The 23029-nt window shown below is 44.2% G+C and overlaps 1 protein-coding gene across 1 annotated transcript in view; it reads right to left on the reverse strand.

Annotated features, from left to right (window-relative positions):
• ZFAT (zinc finger and AT-hook domain containing) overlaps nucleotides 1-22330 on the reverse strand; it is a 116326-nt gene extending 93996 nt beyond the window's left edge. Inside the window, exons 1-3 of the mRNA XM_063131164.1 lie at nucleotides 22253-22330; nucleotides 8947-9117; nucleotides 1576-1842 (exon numbers count right to left, since the gene is read on the reverse strand). Coding sequence (XP_062987234.1) covers nucleotides 1576-1842; nucleotides 8947-9117; nucleotides 22253-22271 — 457 coding nt within the window. The 5' untranslated portion in view covers nucleotides 22272-22330. The remainder of the gene's footprint in view (nucleotides 1-1575; nucleotides 1843-8946; nucleotides 9118-22252) is intronic.
• Nucleotides 22331-23029: the final 699 nt, after the last annotated feature.

A 23029-nucleotide genomic window follows, 5' to 3' on the forward strand; every position in this document is an offset into this window, starting at 1 on the left:
TTTTTTTTTTAATCTTATCTGGTTTGTTTCAATGTACACTTGTATTTAGTATATTTTTATTATTGTGATATTGTTGATTAGTATATTGTTCAATATTGTTGTAGTTTTAATTTTTGTAAACCGCCCAGACAGCTTCGGCTATCGGGCAGTATAAAAATGCAATCAATGAAATGAAAAAAATGAATGAAATGAAACTCGTCTACTTTGGCCCTGAGCCGCAACCATTCCTAAACCTATTACACCTATTTCAAAAGGAGGTGTCAAGTTCTTAGCATTCAACAGCAGTTTGTCTAGTCGGCAATGGCAGACACAGCAAACAAAACTGCCTTCTCCATTGGAGAGAGAACCAATGGCCACTTGGAAACTGCAGCCTGCGACTCCCAGGATAAGCATGACAGCCCGGGGGGGGGGGGGGGGAACCAAGCTGAGCTCCCCGCCCCTAACACACACATCGGCCAGAGAAGAAACAGCTTCAGGAAGCTTGGTACACCCCTCCATCATCATCATCATCATCATCATCATCATCATCATCATCATCCTCCTTCTTACCCGCCTCTCTGTTTGGATTGAGGCGAGGAACAACAATAAGAATAAATACATAAAATTGATTAAAAACATAGTCCACATTATTAAAACATCCTAAAAACATCCTAAAATTCCACTGGGTAGGCCTGCCAGAAGAGATCAGTCTTTCTTTTAGCTTTCTTAAATGATAAAAGACTGTTAAGTTGGCGAGTCTCCTCCGGCAGGCCATTCCACAGTCTGGGAGCAGCAGAGGAAAAGGTCCTCTGGGTAATACCTGTCAGCCTAGTTTTGGCTGGCTGAAGGAAGTTCTTCCCAGAGGACCTGAGTGTGCGGGGTGGATTGTATAGGAGAAGGCGATCCCGCAGGTAGCCTGGACCCAAACCATGTAGGGCTTTAAAGGTGATCACCAACACTTTATACTTTGTCCGGAAACTAATCGGCAGCCAGTGAAGAGATTTTAAAACTGGTGTAATGTGGTCACCCCTAGGTGTACCGATGACCAACCTGGCTGTCATATTTTGAACTAATTGAAGTTTCCGGACTAGGCACAAAGGTAGCCCTATGTAGAGCGCATTGCAGAAGTCGAGCTTTGAAGTTACCAGTGCGTGCACTACCATCCTTAGGTCTTCCGACTCTAGGAAGGGGTGCAGCTGGTGTATCAGCTGAAACTGATAGTAGGCACTCCTGTCCGTAGCATCTATCTGAGCTGTGATTTGGAGCGACAGGATTACCAGAAAGAACACCTGTAATAACTTTGAAACTAAGGAGAGGTGCCCAAGTTTTGCTTTTTTTCCTCCTCCCGTCCAGCCCCTTTTCCTTTTGTACCATGCCTTTTAGACTGTAGGCCTGAGGACACAAACTGTCATTATTAATCTATGTAAGCCCCTCCGGAAGCATTTCTTTGGCTGAGGAGCAGGGTAAAAAATGCTGCAAATAAATAAATAAATAAATATACTCTAGCTGCATGCAGCTTTCTCTGAAAGCACATCTCACTCTTCTAGGGATCCACAGCTCATGCCTGCCAACATACACACAAGTAAGGTTGCTTACCTAGATCACCTTCTTCTTCCAGGTCTTCATGTTTAACAATGATGCAGATGTGCTTCCGCAGCTGCCGAGAATTAGAGAACGTCCGGCCACACTTCCGGCATTCCAAGTTGCTTGGTTGAACTTCCACCGGCTCTCCTCCTTCCTCGGGTCCTGGTGGGACGACCTCACTCGGAGCGCATTTATTGCTTTCGGCCAATTCTTCATCAGCATAAAATTTCTTGGTGGACCCCTTCGGCCTGCCTCTTTTCCTCTTCACTACAAGAACCTCTGTTGAAGAAACATGAAGAAGCTATAGTTTAAATTAGTTTCCGAGCAAAGTACAAAGTGTTGGTCATTACCTTTAAAGCCCTAAATGGTTTGGGTCCAGGTTACCTGAGGGATCGCCTTCTCCCATATAGTCTGCCCCGCACACTCAGGTCCTCTGGGGTGAACTTACTTCAGTCAGCTAAAACTAGGCTGACATCAGTTTCCCAGAGGACCTTTTCTTCTGTCGCCCCCAGATTGTGGAACGGCCTGCCAGAGGAGATTTGTAAAATTAACTCTCTGTGTGATTTTAAGGCAGCTTTAAGGACTAGCCTTTTCCGGCAGGCCTATCCAGATCAATGTTAAATCATGAATTTTTAAGATATATTGATTCCTGTTCTAATGTTGTTCCCTGCCTCGATCCAAAGGGAGAGGTGGATAAGAAATAAATAAATAAATAAATATATTATTATTATTATTATTATTATTATTATTATTATTATTATTATTATTATTATTATGCTCTTGAGCATGGCTGCTCTGAGATTTAATGAGTGCCTGTGCTGTTCTTTAAACTGGTCATTGACAACTGTACACCAAGACTGTCTCAGCACAACAGGATGTCCATGCATCCAAGTACCCAAAGACGGACAGTTGTTACAGGGTTGGAAACTAGACTGTGAGGTTGGCCGGTCCCATGTGCTTGCTGCTTCCAGCAGCAGTCACCACGGCTGTCCAAGGGCGTCTTCCTTCCTTCTATCAGACCGCAAAATTCTTTGCAAGAAAACAGGGAAGCTGAGACTAGAGTGCTGGTGAATAACGGAAATAGCAGCCAAATGGAAGATAGAGATCAGGCGTTGGAAGAGGCTGAACAACTTGGCCCTCTTGAGAGAATTTGGATTCACTGGCATTGGAAGTATCCAATTCCAGAGGTACACACCTCAGCATTTTTTTTAGATCCAGATTTCTCCAAGCAGATACTTCCAGCACAGACTTTTCCAGTTGGATGCCCTCCAGATGTTTTAAACACCATTGGCCATGCTGGCTGGGGCTGATGAAGTCCAAAACATCTGGAGAGCAGCAGGTTGGGGAAGGCTGTTCTAGAGCAGTAGTCTTCAACCACGTTGGGCAATTGTGAAATTTTTAAAGTTGGTCCCATGTTGCAGATTGGGAGTCCGAGGTGGGTCTCGGGTCTGGACCAGTTGAAGACCACTGTTCTAGAGTCTCATGGTGGGAGGTAGGCCTCCTTGGAATGCACACAGAGTTGCAAAGCTCCTCTGTCCCTCTAGCCCAGGTTATATCTTGCCTGGCCTAGGAGTCAAGAGGTTTGGGGGGCTTTTCTTTGATTGTCAGTGCCAGTGTCATTGGGGAAATCAACCATTCCTCTCCCGAATTTCCATGTAAATCCTTTTCATTTGTTTTGCCCATCTTTAGATTTAGGAGAAGAGCAAGCAAGCATTGCCACCTAAAACCTGTGAAGAACTGACCCTGTTACCACCTTAACTCGGTAGAGGAGGCAACAACTCCCTGCCACTCAGAGCCACGCAAACGTGGAGAAAGCATTCCGTTCCACCTAGACTGATATCCATAGAGACGACATTTTAAGGCAAGATGGAGAAATAAACTATCCTGAGAGAGCAATCTTTATGCTGTTCTTTCCAAAACACATTTTTCATCCAAGCAACATCTAATCATTTTGCAATTGTTTAAACTCATTTAGCATGTGTGCATTGGGGGAGGGGGGAAATTAACTAATGTTGCTGCAAAAGAGCAAAGCCATTGCAATGAAAAACCAGGTTTTCATTATTCCCTTGAGTTTTACCTAACATGTGCTTGGATTTGACAGCATTGAGCTTCATTAATTTTTTGGCATTGATCCAAAAATACATAGGGAAAAAAGATTATATATATATATATATATATATATATATATATATATATATCACACACACACACACACACACACACACACACACACACCCAACAAGACCTCCCGGGTAAAGCCGTAATGAACTCTACCACAATTTGCACAGACAGAGGGAATGGCAAAATGGTGTTGTTGGACAGTTGTTTTTAAAAGCACTCTTTATCAGACTGTGCTTGTAAATGTAACATTTACCTGGTTTATTTGGATCTAAGAATAGATTATAAGCCTGCCGATTTTACCTTTGTGCAGCATTTAGCAGTTTTGGGCGGCACTTCAGTAATAATAAGAAAATTCGCTTGGCACTTACATTATATTCTTTTAGATGCCAGATGAAGACCATTTTATTCTCCCAATATTTTAACAGTCTATTAATAAATTTTAACTTTGCTGTTTTAAAATTTGTATTTTAAGTTTGTATTTTTGCATTGCTGCTGTTTTTATCTTGGTTGTGCTTTTATATTGTATTTTATATTGTGGTTTTATACTATTGTTTTGTTTTGAATTGTCTTAAATTTGTAAACCACCCAGAGAGCTTCGGCTATTGGGCGGTATAGAAATGCAATAAATAAATAAATAAATAAATAAATATGCTATAATGAATGATGATCAAACAAAAACCACGATACCCTGAGGAACAGGATTTAACAACATATGCACATGCATGATCTGAAGAATTTTTTTCTACATGTGGAAAAAAGCGACTGTTCAAGACTACACACTAAAATGCCATTCACAAAACTGCACATACGCCTTTCTTTCAAACACAGATTGTGAAAAGGGCTGCAGGTTTGGTTTATGAGATCACAACCAGCTTCAAATAGCAAATTCTCACCCTATCACATGATGGCTTTTGAGTCCCCATGTGGTGAGGCTGCAGTAGAACTAGGTTGACTGAAGTAACCCTAGACATGGGCTCAGTTCAGACAACACATTTCTCAACAGTTAAGTTAAGCCTCGTGTGGCGCAGAGCGGTAAAGCAGCAGTTTCTGCAGCTGAAATTCTCCCCACGGCCTGAGTTCGATCCCAGCAGAAGCTGGTTTCAGGCAGCTGGCTCAGGTCGACTCAGCCTTCCATCCTCCTGAGGTCGGTAAAATGAGTAACTGGGGGAAAGGTAATAATGGCCGGGGAAGGCAACGGCAAACCACCCCGCTATAAGGCCTGCCAAGGAAACGTCAGCGAAAGCTGCTGTCCCTCCAAGAGTCAGTAATGACTCAGTGCTTGCACGAGAGGTTCCTTTCCTTTTCCAAGTTAAGCACATTGAAATCAATTACCCCTATGAATACCCAACTGACTTGTGATTGTATCCAATGTACTTATCACTAAATCAGCAGGAAGGGACAGATCTTTATTCACCAAATTGTGCAAAACATGGAAATGAATATATGCTTATTGTTGTTGTTTTAAAAGGAAGTAAATTTGAACTGGAAGATGGTTTTATTATGTGTTGACACATCACAGTTGCTCCTCTGATCTCTACACATTCATCTCTACACATTCATGTGTAGCTCAGAAGTGAGGTGTTATTGTAACCTCCAAATAAATGCGTGGAAGTCCGGAATAGGTCAGCACTTGTGATCCCACCACCATTAAAAACAAACAAACAAAACATTATAAGATAGAGAGAATGGCCGAAAAGCGTTGTAGCATTAGAAACATCCTTGTGTACTGGCATTATCATTTAAGTGGTTGGTAAATTAGTAATATTCAGTTAATTTAATTAGCCCTGGAATGTATGGGCCTGTTCAGACAACATGCTAAGCCATGGCTAGGCCACTAACCGTTCTGCAGGTTAATGAGTGTGTTTAAACCGTGTTTATGTGTAGCCACCATGGTTAGAAATAGCTGACATGACACGCTATGTCATGGTTCACACGACATGCTAAGCCATATGTTTAGCTCAAAATGCTTAACCACAATGGTTTAACATGTCGTATGATGACGTGCTAGATGGTATTTTGCCCCCCAAGCCTCAGTAACGTTGTGCAATAATGCAGGCACATAGAAAGCCAGATTGCCTATGCCATGAGAGAATTGCCTTTGGGTGACCTGACTGAAAAGCTTTGCAAAAGTTGATTCATATATATATATATATATATAGGCTACAGATGGCTTTGCTAGGACCGTTTTCTTTTTGCAAAGCTATAATATTAAAATCCAATTGCCGATCTGGGTTTAGGAAGACTTTATAATGACATCAAGCCTCCATTCTTTTAACATCGGGGACCAATAATGTTCTTAGAAATTAAAGGAGCTTGCATTTGTCATCCTGTTGAGGTAGAATAATCATCATCAGTTAAGTCATTCAACCTTTGCGGTACGGTTTTCACTAATAGCACTAGTGTTAATTTTCCATTATAAATTATGAATAGTTTCAGTTCTGTCTTTGCACAAAATGAGAGCTATTATCTGCAATGAATCACAGAGAGGGATTTTGTTTTTGGCAAATACCAAGATAACATTCCACCAATCAGCTTGCCAAATGAGTGCATAGTTTTATTTATTTTTTGATGTGGTGGCTGCTCTCCAAAGAAAAGTTCCACGGCTCGCTCTCTCGCTTAAGAGATAGTTAGCCACAAAGCACCAGGTAAAGGCTTTAGAAAGAAGGCTTAGCAATGCTTCTATTTAAACCCAACGAGCAGCAGACTTCTGCAACATATTGAGCATTTCGACATGATAGCTACCATCACAATCAGGCCTCCATGGTGCCCCAAATTGCTCTTAGTGGTGATGTGAATGAATGCTCATATGATGGTGGCTTGGGACATCGTAAATTGCTCTGGATGGTACAGTTGTGATGTGGCATTCTTGTCACAATGATGCTGTGTGCAATGGCCTCCATCTAGCACAGCCTTCCTCAACCTGGGGCGCTCCAGATGTGTTGGACTGCATCTCCCAGAATGCCCCAGCCTGGCTGGGGCATTCTGGGAGTTGTAGTCCAACACATCTGGAGCGCCCTAGGTTGAGGAAGGCTGATTCTAGCAGATATAATGGCACGCGAAGTGCTCAATTTCTGTAAGAAATTTTTCAGGGGCTCAAGTCTGTCCAGAAACACCAACCTCGTCTGCATGGCCTTCCCTCCAATCTATGACACGTGGGACTTCCTGTCCTGAATCAGCAGTGCTATGCATCTGCTCCAGGGCACTTTAATCCACTTCATATCCCAAGGTAAGATTTCAGGCAAATAATGCAACCTCCTCGCTGAAGCTAAGCAGCGCTGCTCACTGCCTGTATGGGAGACCACCAGGAAAACCCCATATATGCTGCCTTGAGCTCCATCACGGAAAAGAGGTGGAACATAAATGTAGCAAATATAGATGTACCTAGGGCCTTTTCCGCAGTGGCCCCTCACCTCTGGAATGAGTTGCCCCATCACAGGCTGCAGGCATTTAGGGAGGCCCTAAAGACTTACTTTTTCGCCCTAGACTTCCCCAATTATATTTTATCACATTTCATTGAAGCTGCAACAGTTTTGTAGGCTTTGCCTTATGCTGATGTGTTGGTTTTTGGAACGTTGGCTGTTTTTATTACCACATCAGGTTTTTTTTCTTTATGAATATTATGGTAGTACACCGCCCTTCAAAACCATCCTAGAAATATTTTAAATAACAACAACAACAACAACAATAATAAATGTTCCAGGATTAAGTAGCAGGGAGAGGGGATGAATTTTCAGATACCCCTAGTATCATTTCAGCAGTGCAGCCTGGGTGGGTTTCGTTGACATGCATATCTGGGAAAGAGAAAGCTAAAAGGAAAAAGAAGGAGAGAGAAACCTATGGTTTCCTGGACTGCTCTAAGAAGGAAAATGAGAGGAAAACACCTTGAGAACAAAGGGTCATTTCATTGGTCCCAGCACTGTCAGTCAGCACAAAAACTGGAAGAGCGTGCAGCTCCCAAAGCCCACTTCCTGTCTATCTCCCTCAGCAATGGCCAGCCCCTTCTCCAGGCAGCAGACCTCCTGCCTAGAGGACTTTAGCCTTACATCAGCTGAGTGCAGGCAATCTTGCAATTCATGGATTACAACTGGTTATCAATCAATACAACATGGCGCCTTGTGAAAAGGGTTCTTAATGCATGCACCGACCCCCTTTGTGTGTAACATTCGCACACTGGAGTAGCTTCCCTACGGGTCTCTGGCATGAGGGTGTTGCGGGCTGGCACACGGATTTAAGGACCTCCAATCAAACCAGACCCACAGGGAAATCTGCACAGATTAAGCACATTTCACACATCCTCCATTACACATAAACATATGTGTATGTGTTCTGGGCTCCACAATTCAAGAAGGATGCAGACAAGCTGGAGCGTGTTCAGAGGAGGACAACCCGGATGATCAGGGGTCTGGAAACAAAGTCCTATGAAGAGAGACTGAAAGAACTGGGCATGTTTAGCCTGGAGAAGAGAAGATTGAGGGGAAACATGATAGCACTCTTCAAATACTTGAAAGGTTGTCACACAGAGGAGGGCCAGGATCTCTTCTCGATCCTCCGAGAGTGCAGGACATGGAATAACGGGCTCAAGTTAAAGGAAGCCAGATTCCAGCTGGACATCAGGAAAAACTTCCTGACTGGTAGAGCAGTACGACAATGGAATCAGTTGCCTGGTGAGGTTGTGGGCTCTCCCACACTAGAGGCCTTCAAGAGGCAGCTGGACAACCATCTGTGAGGGATGCTTTAGGGTGGATTCCTGCATTGAGCAAGGGGTTTGACTTGATGGCCTTGTAGGCCCCTTCCAACTCTGCTATTCTATGATTCTATGATACCCACCCACTCCCACTGCCCAGTAGCAGGCAGGAGGAAGGCAGGCTGAGTTTACAGACATACATGTATGTATGCATAGCTGGATTTGTGAAGTTGCTTAATACACACTTTTAAGAAAGAAAGAAAGAAAGAAAGAAAGAAAGAAAGAAAGAAAGAAAGAAAGAAAAGGTTTGCTCAACATGTGAAGTTAGAGACATTAAGCAAATACTTATAATTCATGAAACAAACAAATCCTCTGGCAGAATTGCAAAACCATCAAAGCCTTCTTCGCCTTACACACAGACATTTAATCACTATAGTCGAAAGGTTTCATGAATTAGGCAAAGGCTTCGCTGCTGTCATGAATTAAGCAAAGGCTCTGGTTGTTTCAAGACCGAAGCAATTTTATAAATTTCACAACACGCAATAACAGTTTGCATCCCGGCCGACCCTGGCCCGTACCTTCTCCATTTTTATTTAGGTTTGCGGGCGTCGCCAGAGGTCTGAGAGGAATAATGATGTCGTCCACCTTAATCCCTTCTTCTGCATGCTTCTCGGAGACGTGAGACAGCAGCTCTGACTGGTTCGGGGAAAATAAGTTACACAGCTTACACATGAAGATGGACCTGTTCCCTGAAAAACACAGAAGAAATGAAAGGGGGTTATTAACATTTTTTTCAATTGTAAGAGTTCATTTGAAAACCCATCAAATTATTCATATTGAGCTCATTTTTGTTGTTAATTTGGCTCAGCCACTGAGAAGCTACACATAATAGCTGCTATCCAAACAAACAAATACCTACGGCAAACCAGAGATTTTTCACTATCGCTATGGGGTGGCTTGCACTCATTCCTTCTTCAACAGGCAATGGGACATGGCTCCATGCATGGTTCCAGTGGAGGCTGGTAGCTACTATCAGGCCAGGCTATCTGAAGGAACGCCTCCTCCCATATGTACCTGCCCGGACCCTAAGGTCATCCTCAGGGGTCCTTTTCCGTGAGCCCCTGCCCAAGGAAGGGAGGCAGGTGGCTACCAGGAGGAGGGCCTTCTCTGCTGTGGAATGAGCTCCCTAAGGAGGTTCGCTTGGCACCTACATTATATGCTTTTAGACGCCAGGTGAAGACCTTTTTATTCTCCCAGCATTTTAACAGTCTATAAATAAATTTTAACTTGGTGTTTTAAATTTGTAATTTTGCATTGCTGCTGTTTTTATCTGGTTGAGCTTTTATATTGTATTTTATATTATGGTTTTATACTGTTGTTTTATACTTTGAATGTTTTTAATTTTTGTGAACCGCCCAGAGAGCTCCGGCTATTGGGCGGTATAGAAATGTAATAAATAAATAAATAAATAAATAAATACTATTTCAGTGGGGCGGTGAATCCACTCTGGATTTCAGCCTGAACTCTAAAGGTGCTATCCAGCACGCAGAACTCGTTTGAGGGGAAAGGGTTCAGCACTTTGGGTAGCTCCTTTAGGTTCCTGACTGGTTCTGACTGAAACCCAGAGCGGTTGCACCGCTCCACTGAAATCAAAGCCACCAGCCTCCATTGCCTGGTTCACTGCATCCAGGAATAGGAAAGCATCAAAAAAGTGTATGGGTTAATGTCAAGCACAGGGTGGATCTTGCTGAAGTCCGTGGTTGTTACCTTTTCTGTACGTTAGCATCATCTGACTGAAATGGTGGTGAATATCCCGTTCTATAACATGCCAGCAGCTCCATCAGTGGTAGAAAGGTGAAATTAGCTTTTAGTCTAATTATTATCAATAGGAAACGTAATCACATACAAGTTGCTTATCTCATGCTATCTGATCATGGTCCTCAATCATACTGTTTTAGCTTTTATCTCTCTACAATAGTAAGGAAAAGAAGGTGATGCCTTCATGCTTTTCATTTGGCACTCAGGAAAAGTTTAAAAGCCTAAGCAGCCGTATTCTCAGCTATGCATCTCTTGCAAAGTGAGCTGGAAGATCAGAACCACCTAGCTGGGATTACACATTTTATTCTGTGAGAGCAAAAGAGCTGGGTCCTATGAGCTGCTATGCTTTGTATGACACATTACCTTCATTCTGAGTCACTTATTTTTTAACATTTGAGTGAAGGTGAAAAGGGCAGGGGCGAAAAGACCATGGTAGGGAGATACAATTTCAGAGTATGAAGAGGAGTTGGAGTCCTAAATTCAGGCCTCAACTGCCCGAAGTGGAAATTACACAGCTCTGGATTAGCTTCGGATTTATTGCACTGCAAATTTCTCTCTCTCCAACCCTCAATTCCCTTACTAGTAAGTCATAAAGATCATAAAATGCTTCGCAGGTCTGTTGCAAAGATGAATGGAAAATAAAAAAATGTTACCCAACACACTGTATAAAATCATTATCTATTATTATTATTATTATTATTAATAAGGCTGCTGCAGATCCCTATAGCAGCTGAACAAATATGCAGTGGGTAATTGATAAATCAGTTGATAATTAGGCTGGAAATCAACAGGACAATAACTGAAAGAGCCAATTAAAGGTAAAGAATCAAATAAGCAATATTCCAAATTAAGCATGAATGGAATTGATGAGGAGGCTGTGGGTAATTAATTAGGAGGGAAGTCAACAGAGCAATTAATTAGACAATGAATTAAATATGCAGAGAATCAAAGAAGCTGTTAATCCATTAAGTATGCAGGTACACCAAGAGCAACGGAGACGACAGAAGCGGAGAAATATTCAGCGTGCTGGGTGCAATCTCCTTCTCACACTCTACCAAATTAAAAACCTAATTTACTATTCCAGTTCTTTCTTATTTAACAAGAAAGCATTTGGAAAATGGAAACAAATCAACAGCTATCACTAAACCAAAATTCTTATTGTATCTCATGCTTACCCCTCCTTGGGTTGCAATCCTAAATACACTTAGGAAGCAATCCTATGCCCCCTAGACAGCATCTGGGGGACATAGGATTGTCTGGTTTCCTGGCTCCAAGATCGGAGACAGGGCTCTGACCTCAAAGCCAGGGAACAGCACTCCCTACCCCCTCGCAGCCAGAACTGCGCCAGCTGCTGCTACAACGACCAAACCTCCCTCCAGCCTCAGCACAGGATGACCCTTCGGTTGCCACAAAAGGGGACGGGAGAATCCGCGCTGCTTCTCACAGCAGCAGCTACGAGCCCTGTGCGCCCCTCCATCGCCCCGAGATCGGATGATGGGTGCCCCCTGCAGTTGGACTTTTCATGTTGAGGTGGGAGGCATACATGCCCCCTCCCTGCTCTGCGATCCATTTGGGGATCAGCTTGAAGGGATGGAAGGGGCTCCTTCTATCCCCCCGAGCCTATCTCCAGACAGATCGAAGGGGCAGGGGGTGGCAAGGGACATGCACGTCCTGGAAACACGTGGGGTGGCGGCGTGATTGGGAACAGCATGTTCCCATGCCAGGAAGCGGGTGGGGAACCACGGATCACCCCGCCCCACCCAGGGACAGGACGATTAGGACTCCTCAAGCGCTCACCAGCATTATTTTCACTGCCCATGGAGCCTTGCTGGGCAAGAGTGCCACGGGACTCTGTGGACAGGGAAAATAATCAACGGAGCCCACCAGATGACATGCTAACCAACGGTTGTGAGGATAGCCAACGGAGTAGCCCGGCACCGTTGGTTATTTCGGGAAAATAGGCAATGGTTAGTTGTGCGTTGCCCTTCAGACGACACAATAACAACAACAATCAATGTTAGTATTTTTATTTTTGTGTTTTACTCTTCTTTTTTGTTGAATGTAGGATACACCACTTTGGAGAAGTTTTATTTTTTAAAAAGCGATATATCAATATGTTCAAATAAAATAAATTAAAAAGTCACCCATTAATAATAAGATGCCTCAAGTTCAGAAAAGCTTCATCAAGAGTTCTTTCAGAGTGAAATAAATTTTGGGAAACTACACAGACTTCAGAACCGGATAAAAACATTTATATTGCTCGTCTGGACAACCTCTTTCAAAAACCTTATAGCTCCAGACATTCATTGCAAAAAGAGCAGTGAGGCGCATCACAAGAGGAAGCAAGGCAGGTAGTGAGGAAGGCTGCATTGAGGTCTATTCATCAGATGGAGAAGGCCAAGTCCTTGCTGATAAAGATGACCAAGACTTTTTTACCCGGTGTACTGACTTTTCCAGTCACTGTGGAAAATGCCTGTCATCAGAAGTTGGTTTATACAAAAAGCCTGATGCCGGGAATAAATAAGTATACGCAATAGCTGTAATTAACAGTGAACTGCATTTGGGGCAATCGCTCAGTTCAGCCTTCCATTTAGAATTGAATTTATTCTGAAACTGATAGACTGGCATGATTACCAGTTACTGTAAAAATCGTGCACAAATCAACACTAGCAGAAAGATTTCTCTCCCACACCTCGTAAATCACGAAGTATTAATAGATAGCTTTAATCAATAAATGGTAATCAGTAGATAATAATAATAAATTTATTTCTTACCCGCCTCTCCCTTTGGATCGAGGCGGGGAACAACATTAGAACAGGAATCAATACATCTTAAAAATTCATGATTTTACATTGATCTGGATAGGCCTGCCGGAAAAGGCTAGTCTTTAAAGCTGCCTTAAAATCACACAGAGAGTTAATTTTACGAATCTCTTCCAGCAGGCCATTCCACAATCTGGGGGCGACAGAAGAAAAGGTCCTCTGGGAACTGATGTCAGCCTAGTTTTAGCTGACTGAAGTAAGTTCACCCCAGAGGACCTGAGTGCGCGGGGCAGACTATAGGGGAGAAGGCGGTCCCGCAGGTAACCTGGACCCAAACCATTTAGGGCTTTAAAGGTAATGACCAACACTTTGTACTTTGCCCGGAAACTAATTGGCAGCCAGTGGAGTGATTTTAATGTTGGGGTAATATGCTCACCCCTAGATGTACTGGTGACCAACCTGGCTGCCATATTTTGAACTAGTTGAAGTTTCCGAACTAGGTACAATGGTAGCCCTATGTAGAGCGCATTGCAGAAGTTGAGCCTTGAGGTTACCAGCGCGTGCACTACTGGGTTGCGAGGAATGCCGCCCCCCCTTTCCAGTTCTCACCCTAATGGGCAACGTCCCTAGTTGGAATCCATTGGGCCTCTAGCTTCTGATTCCAGCAGAACAATAGCCACAGAGTTCCGTTCCGTGGGGGTTGGCAGGCCGTGGCCTGATGAAAAGGGATGGCGTGTTTCCAGCCTTGAGGTTACTAGCGCGTGCACTACTGTCTTTAGGTCTTCTGATTCTAAGAAGGGGTGCAGCTGGCGTATCAGCCAAAGCTGATAGTAGGCACTCCTGGCTGTCGCATCTATCTGGGCTGTCATTTGGAGTGACGGATCCAGGAGCACCCCCAAACTGCGAACACAGTCTTTCAGGGGGAGTGTAGCCCCATCCAGAACCGGCTGACACACCTCCAAACCTAGGTCAGAGCCCTTGACAGCAAGCACCTCTGTTTTGTCTGGATTCAGCTTCATTTTGTTTTTCCTCATCCAGCCCATTACCGCCTCCAAGCATTCATTCAGAGGAGACACACTATCCTTAGCTGACGCTGTTGTTGAAGGCATAGAAAAATATATTTGGGTGTCATCAGCATACTGATAGCACCCCGCTCCATGCCTCCGGATGATCTCTCCCAGCGGTTTCATGTAGATGTTAAACAGCATTGGGGATAGGATGGCATCTTGTGGTAAGTACAATTGCACCTTAAGTACAATCCTATGAGTTCAATGTGAATTAGTCCCAAGTATGTGTGTAAAGCCAGTGTGGTGTAGTGGCTAAGGTGTTGGACTGAGAGTCGGGAGATCTGGGTTCTAGTCCCCACTCAGCCATGGAAACCCACTGGGTGACTTTGGGCCAGTCACAGACTCTCAGCCCAACCTACCTCACAGGGTTGTTGTTGTGAGGATAACATGGAGAGGAGGTGGATTATGTACACCACCTTGGGTTCCTTGGAGGAAAAAAGGCGGGATATAAATATAATAATAATAATAATAATAATAATAATAATAATAATAATAATAATGTGTACAGGACAGCAGCCTAAAATGACTAACAGTGTAATCTTATCCATATCTACTCAGAAGTAAGTCTCAATGAGTACAATGGAAGTTACCCCCAAATAAGTAGGTACAGGATTGCAGTTTAATGCTCAAGTTGATTAACTGATCAGTTGGAGGACACTTTTAACAAGTGATAATATTAATAGGGGCAGTGTGTGTGTATTAAAAGTGAAGAGGTCGCTTGCTTATTTTTTTAAAAAATACTTTGATGTTGGTATGCATTGTCAAAAGGAATTAAAAAAATATTAAAGATGGCCTTTCCTTTTAATAGTAGGCTTTGTTTATGAATGGTGCATTTACACCTAACATCTCAAGCCGCACTTATTTACCCCGCAGTAACCTTGGTGGAAAACTTCCTTTCAATAGGTGTGGGTGCACCAAAACAAACACACTTTAAGTAACTGGTTCCCCACCAACATGGCTTTATGGACAGTCAAGAAGTACTGTACTGCTGAAGCTATTGCTGGAATAATTAACTGCTACTTGAGATCCCATCAAAAACACAAAAAGGTACCTATCCTGTGGTTCCAGGGTACATGAAATTTATTTAAACAGAATTAATTGGTCATCTGTCTTTTATCCAAACAACTGAAAGCATTTAATTGGTTGATTGTGATGGCTAAACAAACACTGCATTTAGCTCTCTTGTCGCAGAAGTGAAACTACGCATTTTGCAGGCTAGCAGCAGCCTCTAGCGGCTGCTCACAGTAGCGGCACGGCAGACCTCAGGCCCAGAGACACACTAGAAACGTAATTCTACGGATTAATCCAAAAAGAGGCGGACAAATATTTTCAGCAGCACTGAAAAAACTCCCCTCCTTTAGGAATTTTTGATGGTGTTACTTTTATAAGAAAGGTGGAACAAGAACGATGGACATTCGAGGAAGAAGTTTGCGGCAGTTACATCAACAGCTACCGGAATCGGCTGTGATGCACACAAGGCAACCGGTTAAGAGCAAGCAGGATGATAGCAGCAAAAACCAGGAGGGGATCTACACTGCGTACTGAAGGTGCTTGCGTGCGCCTGCAGTGCCCCCCCCAAAGCGACTGTGTAGATCCTGCCCTAAGAGGCAGAGGAGGAGGCGGCTGGGGAATCCGGCCGCGTCCTTGCCACCGCCCACCTCCCCGCCGGCCTCCTGCTGCCGGCGAAAGAGCCACGCGGGTCGGAGAGCTTCTTCCGCTCTCCGCCCCGCCTTCTTCCGCCGAGTGGCTCTTTCGCCGGCAGCAGGAGGCCGGCGGGGAGGTAGGCGGCAGCGGCAAGGACGCGGCCGGATTCCCCAGCCGCCTCCTCCTCCTCCTCTTAGGGCAGGATCTACACAGTCGCTTTGGGGGCGCACTGCAGGCGCACGCAAGCGCCTTCAGTATGCAGTGTAGATCCCCTCCAGGATATTATTCAGGAAAATGAATGGGGCCCGTTCAGACGTCAAGCTAAGCCTCTAGAGTTAAGGGTTTGGCCCTAACTATGGTGGCTTAGTATGTGGTATCGGGGTAGAAACAACAGCTAAAGAACCACCCTGACCATCCATCCCTGCAGTATTATTATTATTATTATTATTACTATTACTATTACTATTATTATTAACATTTATATACCGCCCCATAGCTGAAGCTCTCTGGGCGGTTTACATAAGATCAAAACAATTAAGAACGATATATACAAAATTTAAAGCCATAAGAAATATGCAGCATACACAAAAACGTACATCTAAAAACAACTATAACCAACTTTAAGCTGCCAGCCAAGCCTAAAAGCAAATGTGGGATCAGTGTAGCTCATCACATATTGCTCAATGCCTGGGAAAAGTCTTGACCAGGCGCTGAAAAGATAGCAATGTTGGCCCCAGGCGGGCCTCGTTGGGGAGTAGGGTCAAGGGACCCAGGGTGGTTTAGCGTGACGTGGGAAGGGCTCCCCATTGGTTAAATCGGGCTTTGGGAGGTCTCTAGGCTGTGACCATTGAGTCGGAAAGCCAGAGCAATGCTTTTGCCACTGCAAACAAGGTCGCACGGCCATATTTTGGGGGATTTTTTGAAACTGAGAGGTCCCGGAGAGCCCATTTGCGCCACGGAGGAGGGCAGGATGCGTGATAAACCACACGGAGGTATGTACCCTAACAATGGTGGTGAGTAGTGGAACCATGTAGTGCCGCGTGGTTCCGCGGTCATGAGGCAGGCCCACTCGCAGTGGTTTCGCTACCCCCTTCCCCCTCCGTTGTTACCCTAACCACCCTCCTCATCGCACGGGGCCATGGGTAACTACAGCAAAGGCACAAGGGACCGAAGCAGCAGAAACACCTAAACAGACCGAAGGTGGTACAAAATGGCATGGCATTTTGTAACTTCTAAAACAAGAGGTGGTGGTACTCAAGACGACCTAGGAAGGGGCACATCTTCCTTCCTTGAAAACTTTTGCCCTAGTACTACAAACATAGAAGCTGGTTAGAAAGGAACTTTGCTCATGCTCAAAGTCCATCAATTCTGGGCTGAGCTCTGGCAAGGAAACAGGTTCCAGGGCTCATATTAAGCCATGGGTAGGCGAGGCTAGACCGGCATAGAAAATGGGACGGAAGGGGCAGGTGTACAGACTCGGACAGATGAGGTAAACCTAAGATTGCCAAATTCTTTTCAAAAAATAGCAGGCATTTTGGGGATGTAGTGGGCATCCACCAAGGCACTGTGATATTATGATATTGCCTGGAGAGGGAGAAAGGCTGGACCATCTACCATCAACTACCTTGTGGTAAAGACTGCAAGAGAAAGAGAAAGAGAGAGGGAGAAAGAAGAGGATAACACCAAGCCCCTGTTGCAACTGGGCTTTCCCTGACCCCAGGGCCACCTTCCACCATTTTATTACGATTTTATTATTGCCATGTTACTTGTAAGTCAATAGATAGGATTTGTATGCTGAAAGGCAGCATATAAATAACTGTAATTTATAAATACATATAGTGGACTAAGGGGTAAGCCAATGGTCTCAATGTGACACTGGGGCTGTTCACACAGCACACCAACCCACACTCAGTGGTTGAGTGCAGGTTGTTGTTGAACTATGGGTTAGTGTGTTGTCTGAACCCAGGCCATCTCCCACAGGGTGGCTTGTTAATCACTTTGAACAGCCCAATAACACACTATGGGTTCTCAAGGGCCTCATCTACACCAAGCAGGATATTGCTCTATCAAAGCGGTATGAAAGCAGTATATATAAACGCAGGAGCCACACTACTGGTTTACAGCAGTATTGAAGTGCACTGCAGGATCTACACTACTGCTTTATAGCGGTACTGAAGTGCACTGACAACTGTTGGGGGCCATTGACACATACCATATACTTCTTCGATACCACTATATCCTGCTTTGTGCTATATCCTGCTTGGTGTAGATGAGGCCAAGGTGGCATGTTTAAGAAAAATAAGCTACACTGCATGGTAAACAAGCCACCCTGTGGAAATGTGTTAAGACAACATGCTAACCCACAGTTCAACAAACGGCCCACGTTCTAACAACCCACACTCAACCACTAAGTGTGGTCAGCATGTTCTGCGAATCCAGTCACTGGGGGGGGGGGGGGGGAAATAACCCTGCTCTGTTTTTAACAGCTGTGTGTCTGGCAGAAATTCATCAGAGGAAGCTTTCCCAGCATGGAGATAGAAGTAGGAAAAACTTCACCTGGACATCAGGTTTCTATTAAAGGTGCAAGAGCCCTGCCAGGGAAAACAGGCTGGTGAGTGGGTGAAATTGGAAGAGCATAAACAATGGAGTATCAGGGATAAGAGCACCTGCAACCAAAGATGGAGTTATTAGGGAGGGATGAAGTGCCCGGAATAATCTCACATCTGCCATAAAGACAAATAAATAAATAAATAAATAAATAATAATAATAATAATAATAATAATAACAAGAGCAGTCTGATCCTATGTGCTTCTAATCAAAAGACAGCTTCACTGATTCCAATGGGATTTGAAATAAGCATATACGCTTGGGCAAACCTCTCTCGCTTACTGGTTCAGAGTTCTGTCCAGCATATGGGAATAAAATTCCTGAGAAGTAGGTAGCTCCCGGGGGCCTGTTACAAAAAAACTAGAGTCTGGTTGCAATTTGCTGACTTCTTGTGGGAGAACATGTCAGGAGCCAGAATAGATCTCTGTGTGTCTTGATGCATGTTCATGTCCATATACACAAAAACACAGAGTCACAGGCAGGAAAAAGTGATAATGCCAACCCTGCATGATTTATTGTTAACATCCTCACATAGGAATTAATATTTGCAGAAAGGGGCATCTAAAAGGTTCAAGGGGCTGGAGCACCTCTCCTATGACACAAGATTACAACAGCTGAGTTTAGCTTGGGGAAAAAAGGATGGTAAGAGGAGACACAATAGAGGTGTACAAAATTATGCAGTGTGGGGAATGAGACTTTTTTCTCCTTTAATACTAGGACCTAGAGTCATCCCATGAAACTGATTGGTGGGAGATTCAGGAAGAATAAAAGGAAGTACTTCTTCACACAGTGAATAGTTAAACTATGGAATTCGCTACCACAAGATGCAGTGATGGCCACCAGTTTGGATGGTTTCAAAACTGGGTTGGATGAATTCCTGGCGAAGGCTATCAATGGCTACTAGTCCTTTTGGCTATCTGCTATCTCCAGTATAAGAAGCAGTAAGCCTGCACACACCAGCTGATGGGGAACATGGGTTTGAGGGTGCTGTTGAGCTGTGTCCTGCTTGTGGATCCCTGGTCAACAGCTGATTGGCCAATGTGTGAACAGAATGGACAAAATGCACCCTTGATCTGATCTAGCATGGCTCCTCATATGTTCTTATTTTCTGTTTCGTCATTGCTGATGCTGATTAGGCAAGTTTTCTTTCTTTCTTTCTTTTGCATTTGTATATTTCTATTTTTGCATAATATACATTAAAAAAAATTACTGCCCTACACAACCAAGCTTTTGTTGGGATTACGGAGACCACGAAATTAAGAGTACTTAACATATACCAGCCTTCTCCAACCAGGTGCTTTCCAGAATACAACTCCCAACAGGATGAAATAATATACTCAGGATGATGGGAGTTGTAGTCCGAACATATCTGGAGGGGTGCCATTTTAGGGAAGTCTGTCATTACATGATCACGTATAAGAATCACCAGTTAAAATATTCCACACTACTTTATTTATTTACAATATTTATCTACTGCTCCCCATTCAAAATTTCAGCGCAGTGTACAAGATAAAATAAAAACAGAATAAAACACTTTAAAATGGATTTTAAAAGAAGCAAAATGAAAAGTGAACCATGGCTGGTCATTAAGGAAAGACCGATAGGAATACAGAGTTGGCACCTGCCTGTCCCACAGAGGCAGGGAATTCCATAGGAGGGGGGCCACCACGCTGAAGACTCTTCCCCTGGTGGATTCCAATCGGAGGATGGGTCTAGGTGGAACCACCAGAAGCATGCCCTTGGATGACCACAGGTCGGTAGGGGAGAAGGCGCTCTCTCAGGTATCCTGGTTCCAAGTTGTTTAGGGCTTTGTACACAAGTACAAGAACCTTAAACCTGGCCCGGTAGCAAATAGGGAGCCAGTGCAGTTCCCTCAGCAGAGGAGTTACATGCTGGAAAGGGGCAGCTCCAGACAACAGCCGAGCTGCAGCATTCTGCACTAGCTCCAGCTTCCGGAGCAACTTCAAGGGCAGCCCCACATAGAGCACATTGCAGTAATCCAATCTTGAGGTTACCAATGATGCCTGTATCACCATGGCCAAGCTATCCCGGTCCAGGAGAGGATGTAGTTGGCGAATTTAACAGATTTATTCTGGGAATGACTTTAACCACTGGCAAAGTGCTACGTAAGGTGAGAGGATGGTCTCTTTCTGCTATTTGACAGTGGACTGCTTGAAATGCCTCTTTGTTTTGCTTTCCTAGGTCACTTAATATGAACTGTTTGATGCAAGTATGTGTTATTATCCGTACTGGCTACTGTTAACTGACCTTGCTCTTATTTAAATATTTATTTATTACATTTCTATACCATCCGCTAGCCAAAGCTCTCTGGGCAATTCACAATTAAATAATATAGAAACATAAAGGATATATTTATCTGACTACTTACAAGGATGTTTTCACCTAAATTAAGTTTTTTATTAAAGGGAATCCAGCTTCATTAGGAAGTTTAAACAGCTTTAAAAATATAGGAATTATAAACTAGTCTATCAGAAGCAGGCAAAAACTTGTTTTTTCCGGCAGACCTTTGGAGAATAATCTGGTCATCCATCTATGTTAAGGACTTGTAAAATTGTTGTGTATTTTAAACATTTATGTTTTTAATATTGTAATTTATTTAGTTTTTGTACATTTCTTTTCCTAGGTTTAAAATGTGTGTTTTAAATTTTGTAAGGCCGCCTTGAGGCCCAATATTGGGCAAAAGTCGGGATACTACTAATAATAATAATAATAATATGTTTAAATTCACATATTCACATCTTAGATAGTTGGTTTAATTTTTTAGCTGTGTATATTTATTGTATCTGTACGCCACCCTGAGATCCTAGTGATATAGGGCAGGATACAAATAATAAAAAAGTTTTCTTTGGACCCAGTTTCTTCCCACAAAGCTGTGTATTTGCCATAGTCGACACTTTCCCTGTTAAACAGCACCATGTACATCGATGGTGCTATATAAATAAATAATAATAATAATAACTTGAATGGGGATTATGCATTATAGTTACAACGGCTGTTTTGCTTGGTAAAAATTATATTGTGGAAAAGGAAAGGAGGAGGAGGAGGAGGAGGAAGGCTTTTGCTACTATAAGGTAGGGTGACCATATGAAAAGGAGGACAGGGCTCCTGTATCTTTAACAGTTGAATAGAAAAGGGAATTTCAGCAGGTGTCATTTGTATATATGGAAAGCCTGGTGAAATTCCCTCTTCATCACAACAGTTAAAGCTGCAGGTGCCCTGCCCTCTTTTAATATGGTCGCTCTAGTATAACTCCTGCACTTTTAACTGTTGTGATGAAGAAGGAATTTCACCAGGTTCTCTATACACACAAATGACCTCTGCTGAAATTCCCTTTTCTATGCAACAGTTAAAGATACAGGAGCCCTGTCCTCCTTTTCATAGGGTCACCCTACTATAAGGAGGCAGGGAGAGCAAGAGCAGAGCCAGCCCTGCTTGCTCCCTTCACACAGCGTTGCTGATTAGGGGCTTGCTGGCCAAGGAAGCCCACGCGGGCATCTGATTAGCAGAAGAGGCCACTGCCCTACCCGCTGCCGCTGCAAAGGAAATGGAGGAGCGGACTACTTTTCCGCGCGGAGGGACTCCCTGAATATGACGACAGACGCTAAGTTGCGGATGGAGACGCAGGCCGGGACTATTGCCGACGCTGGATCTCTCCGAGCGTTCAGTCGGGAGGCAAGAATTGCGCGAGCATCTCCCCAACTTCCGGCTTGCATTCGTCCACCGCCATATGCGGGGAGCGGCTCAAAGCAAGGGCTCTCCTCGTGCGTCCTTGCGTCGGCCGCCACGCAAAGTTCGACGGGGAGCCGGACGTGTCGTGTAGTCCTGTGGCGCCTGCGACGCGCTTGGAGTCTCCCGCCTGACTTCGTCCCCTCAAACCTGCGCGCGAGCGAAATCCCCTCCCCCACCACGATTCCACACAGAAAGGCCCCCCACATCGCCCCCCCCTCCCGCCCTATCCACTCACCTGCCGACGGAGCCTCCATAGCCGGATAAGAGGCGCGGCGCTTGGCCTAGCTTGTGAGGGGGGAAAGTCGGATTTATTTTAAATTGGAGGGCTTTTTTTAAAAAAAAAAAGCAGCACTTTCGTCCCTCGCTTCATCCGTCGTTTCCGAGGCGCTCGAGGGAGCAGAAGCTTCTCTAAAAACAAGCGCCCCCCTCCGTGTACAAATATTAATAATTATTATTAAATGGCGGCGGCTAGGCCAGCGGGCAGGGATTATGGCGAATCTGCTACATCCGACATGGAAGCTTCTTCGTCTTCCTCGTGTGACGTCAGAGGAGGGTGGGGGGGCGAGAGGACGCGATCGGCTCCTGTTGGGCGGATTTGCGCAGGCGCCGGCGCTCTTCCCGCACCCTGGTGCGCGTGCGCAATGTTGGCTAACGGCTATTAAAGGACGGGTGGGAGGATGGGGCTGTCAGAGCGGCTCAGGAGAAGGGCGGTTGAGGTGAAAGCAGAAGTTCCGCCCGAATTGCAAGCTTCAGCAGGCCGCTCTGTGCATCTAGTAGGAACAAAACTATTTCAAAGGTTTAATTGGTTAAACGCCTACAGGTTTCCCCGCTTAAAGGGGCATTTAAAAATGAAACGTTATTACTGATTTTAAAATCAGTAATACTGATTACTGATTTTAAAAACAGACCCAACGTATGTCCTGTTCATTGTTGTTATTATCACACATACACACACACCCCATAGCTGAAGTTCTCTGGGCAGTTAACAAAGATTAAAAGACAACATTAAAAA

Source organism: Elgaria multicarinata, chromosome 7 (assembly GCF_023053635.1).
Source record: "Elgaria multicarinata webbii isolate HBS135686 ecotype San Diego chromosome 7, rElgMul1.1.pri, whole genome shotgun sequence".
NCBI classification, from domain to species: Eukaryota; Metazoa; Chordata; class Lepidosauria; order Squamata; family Anguidae; genus Elgaria; species Elgaria multicarinata.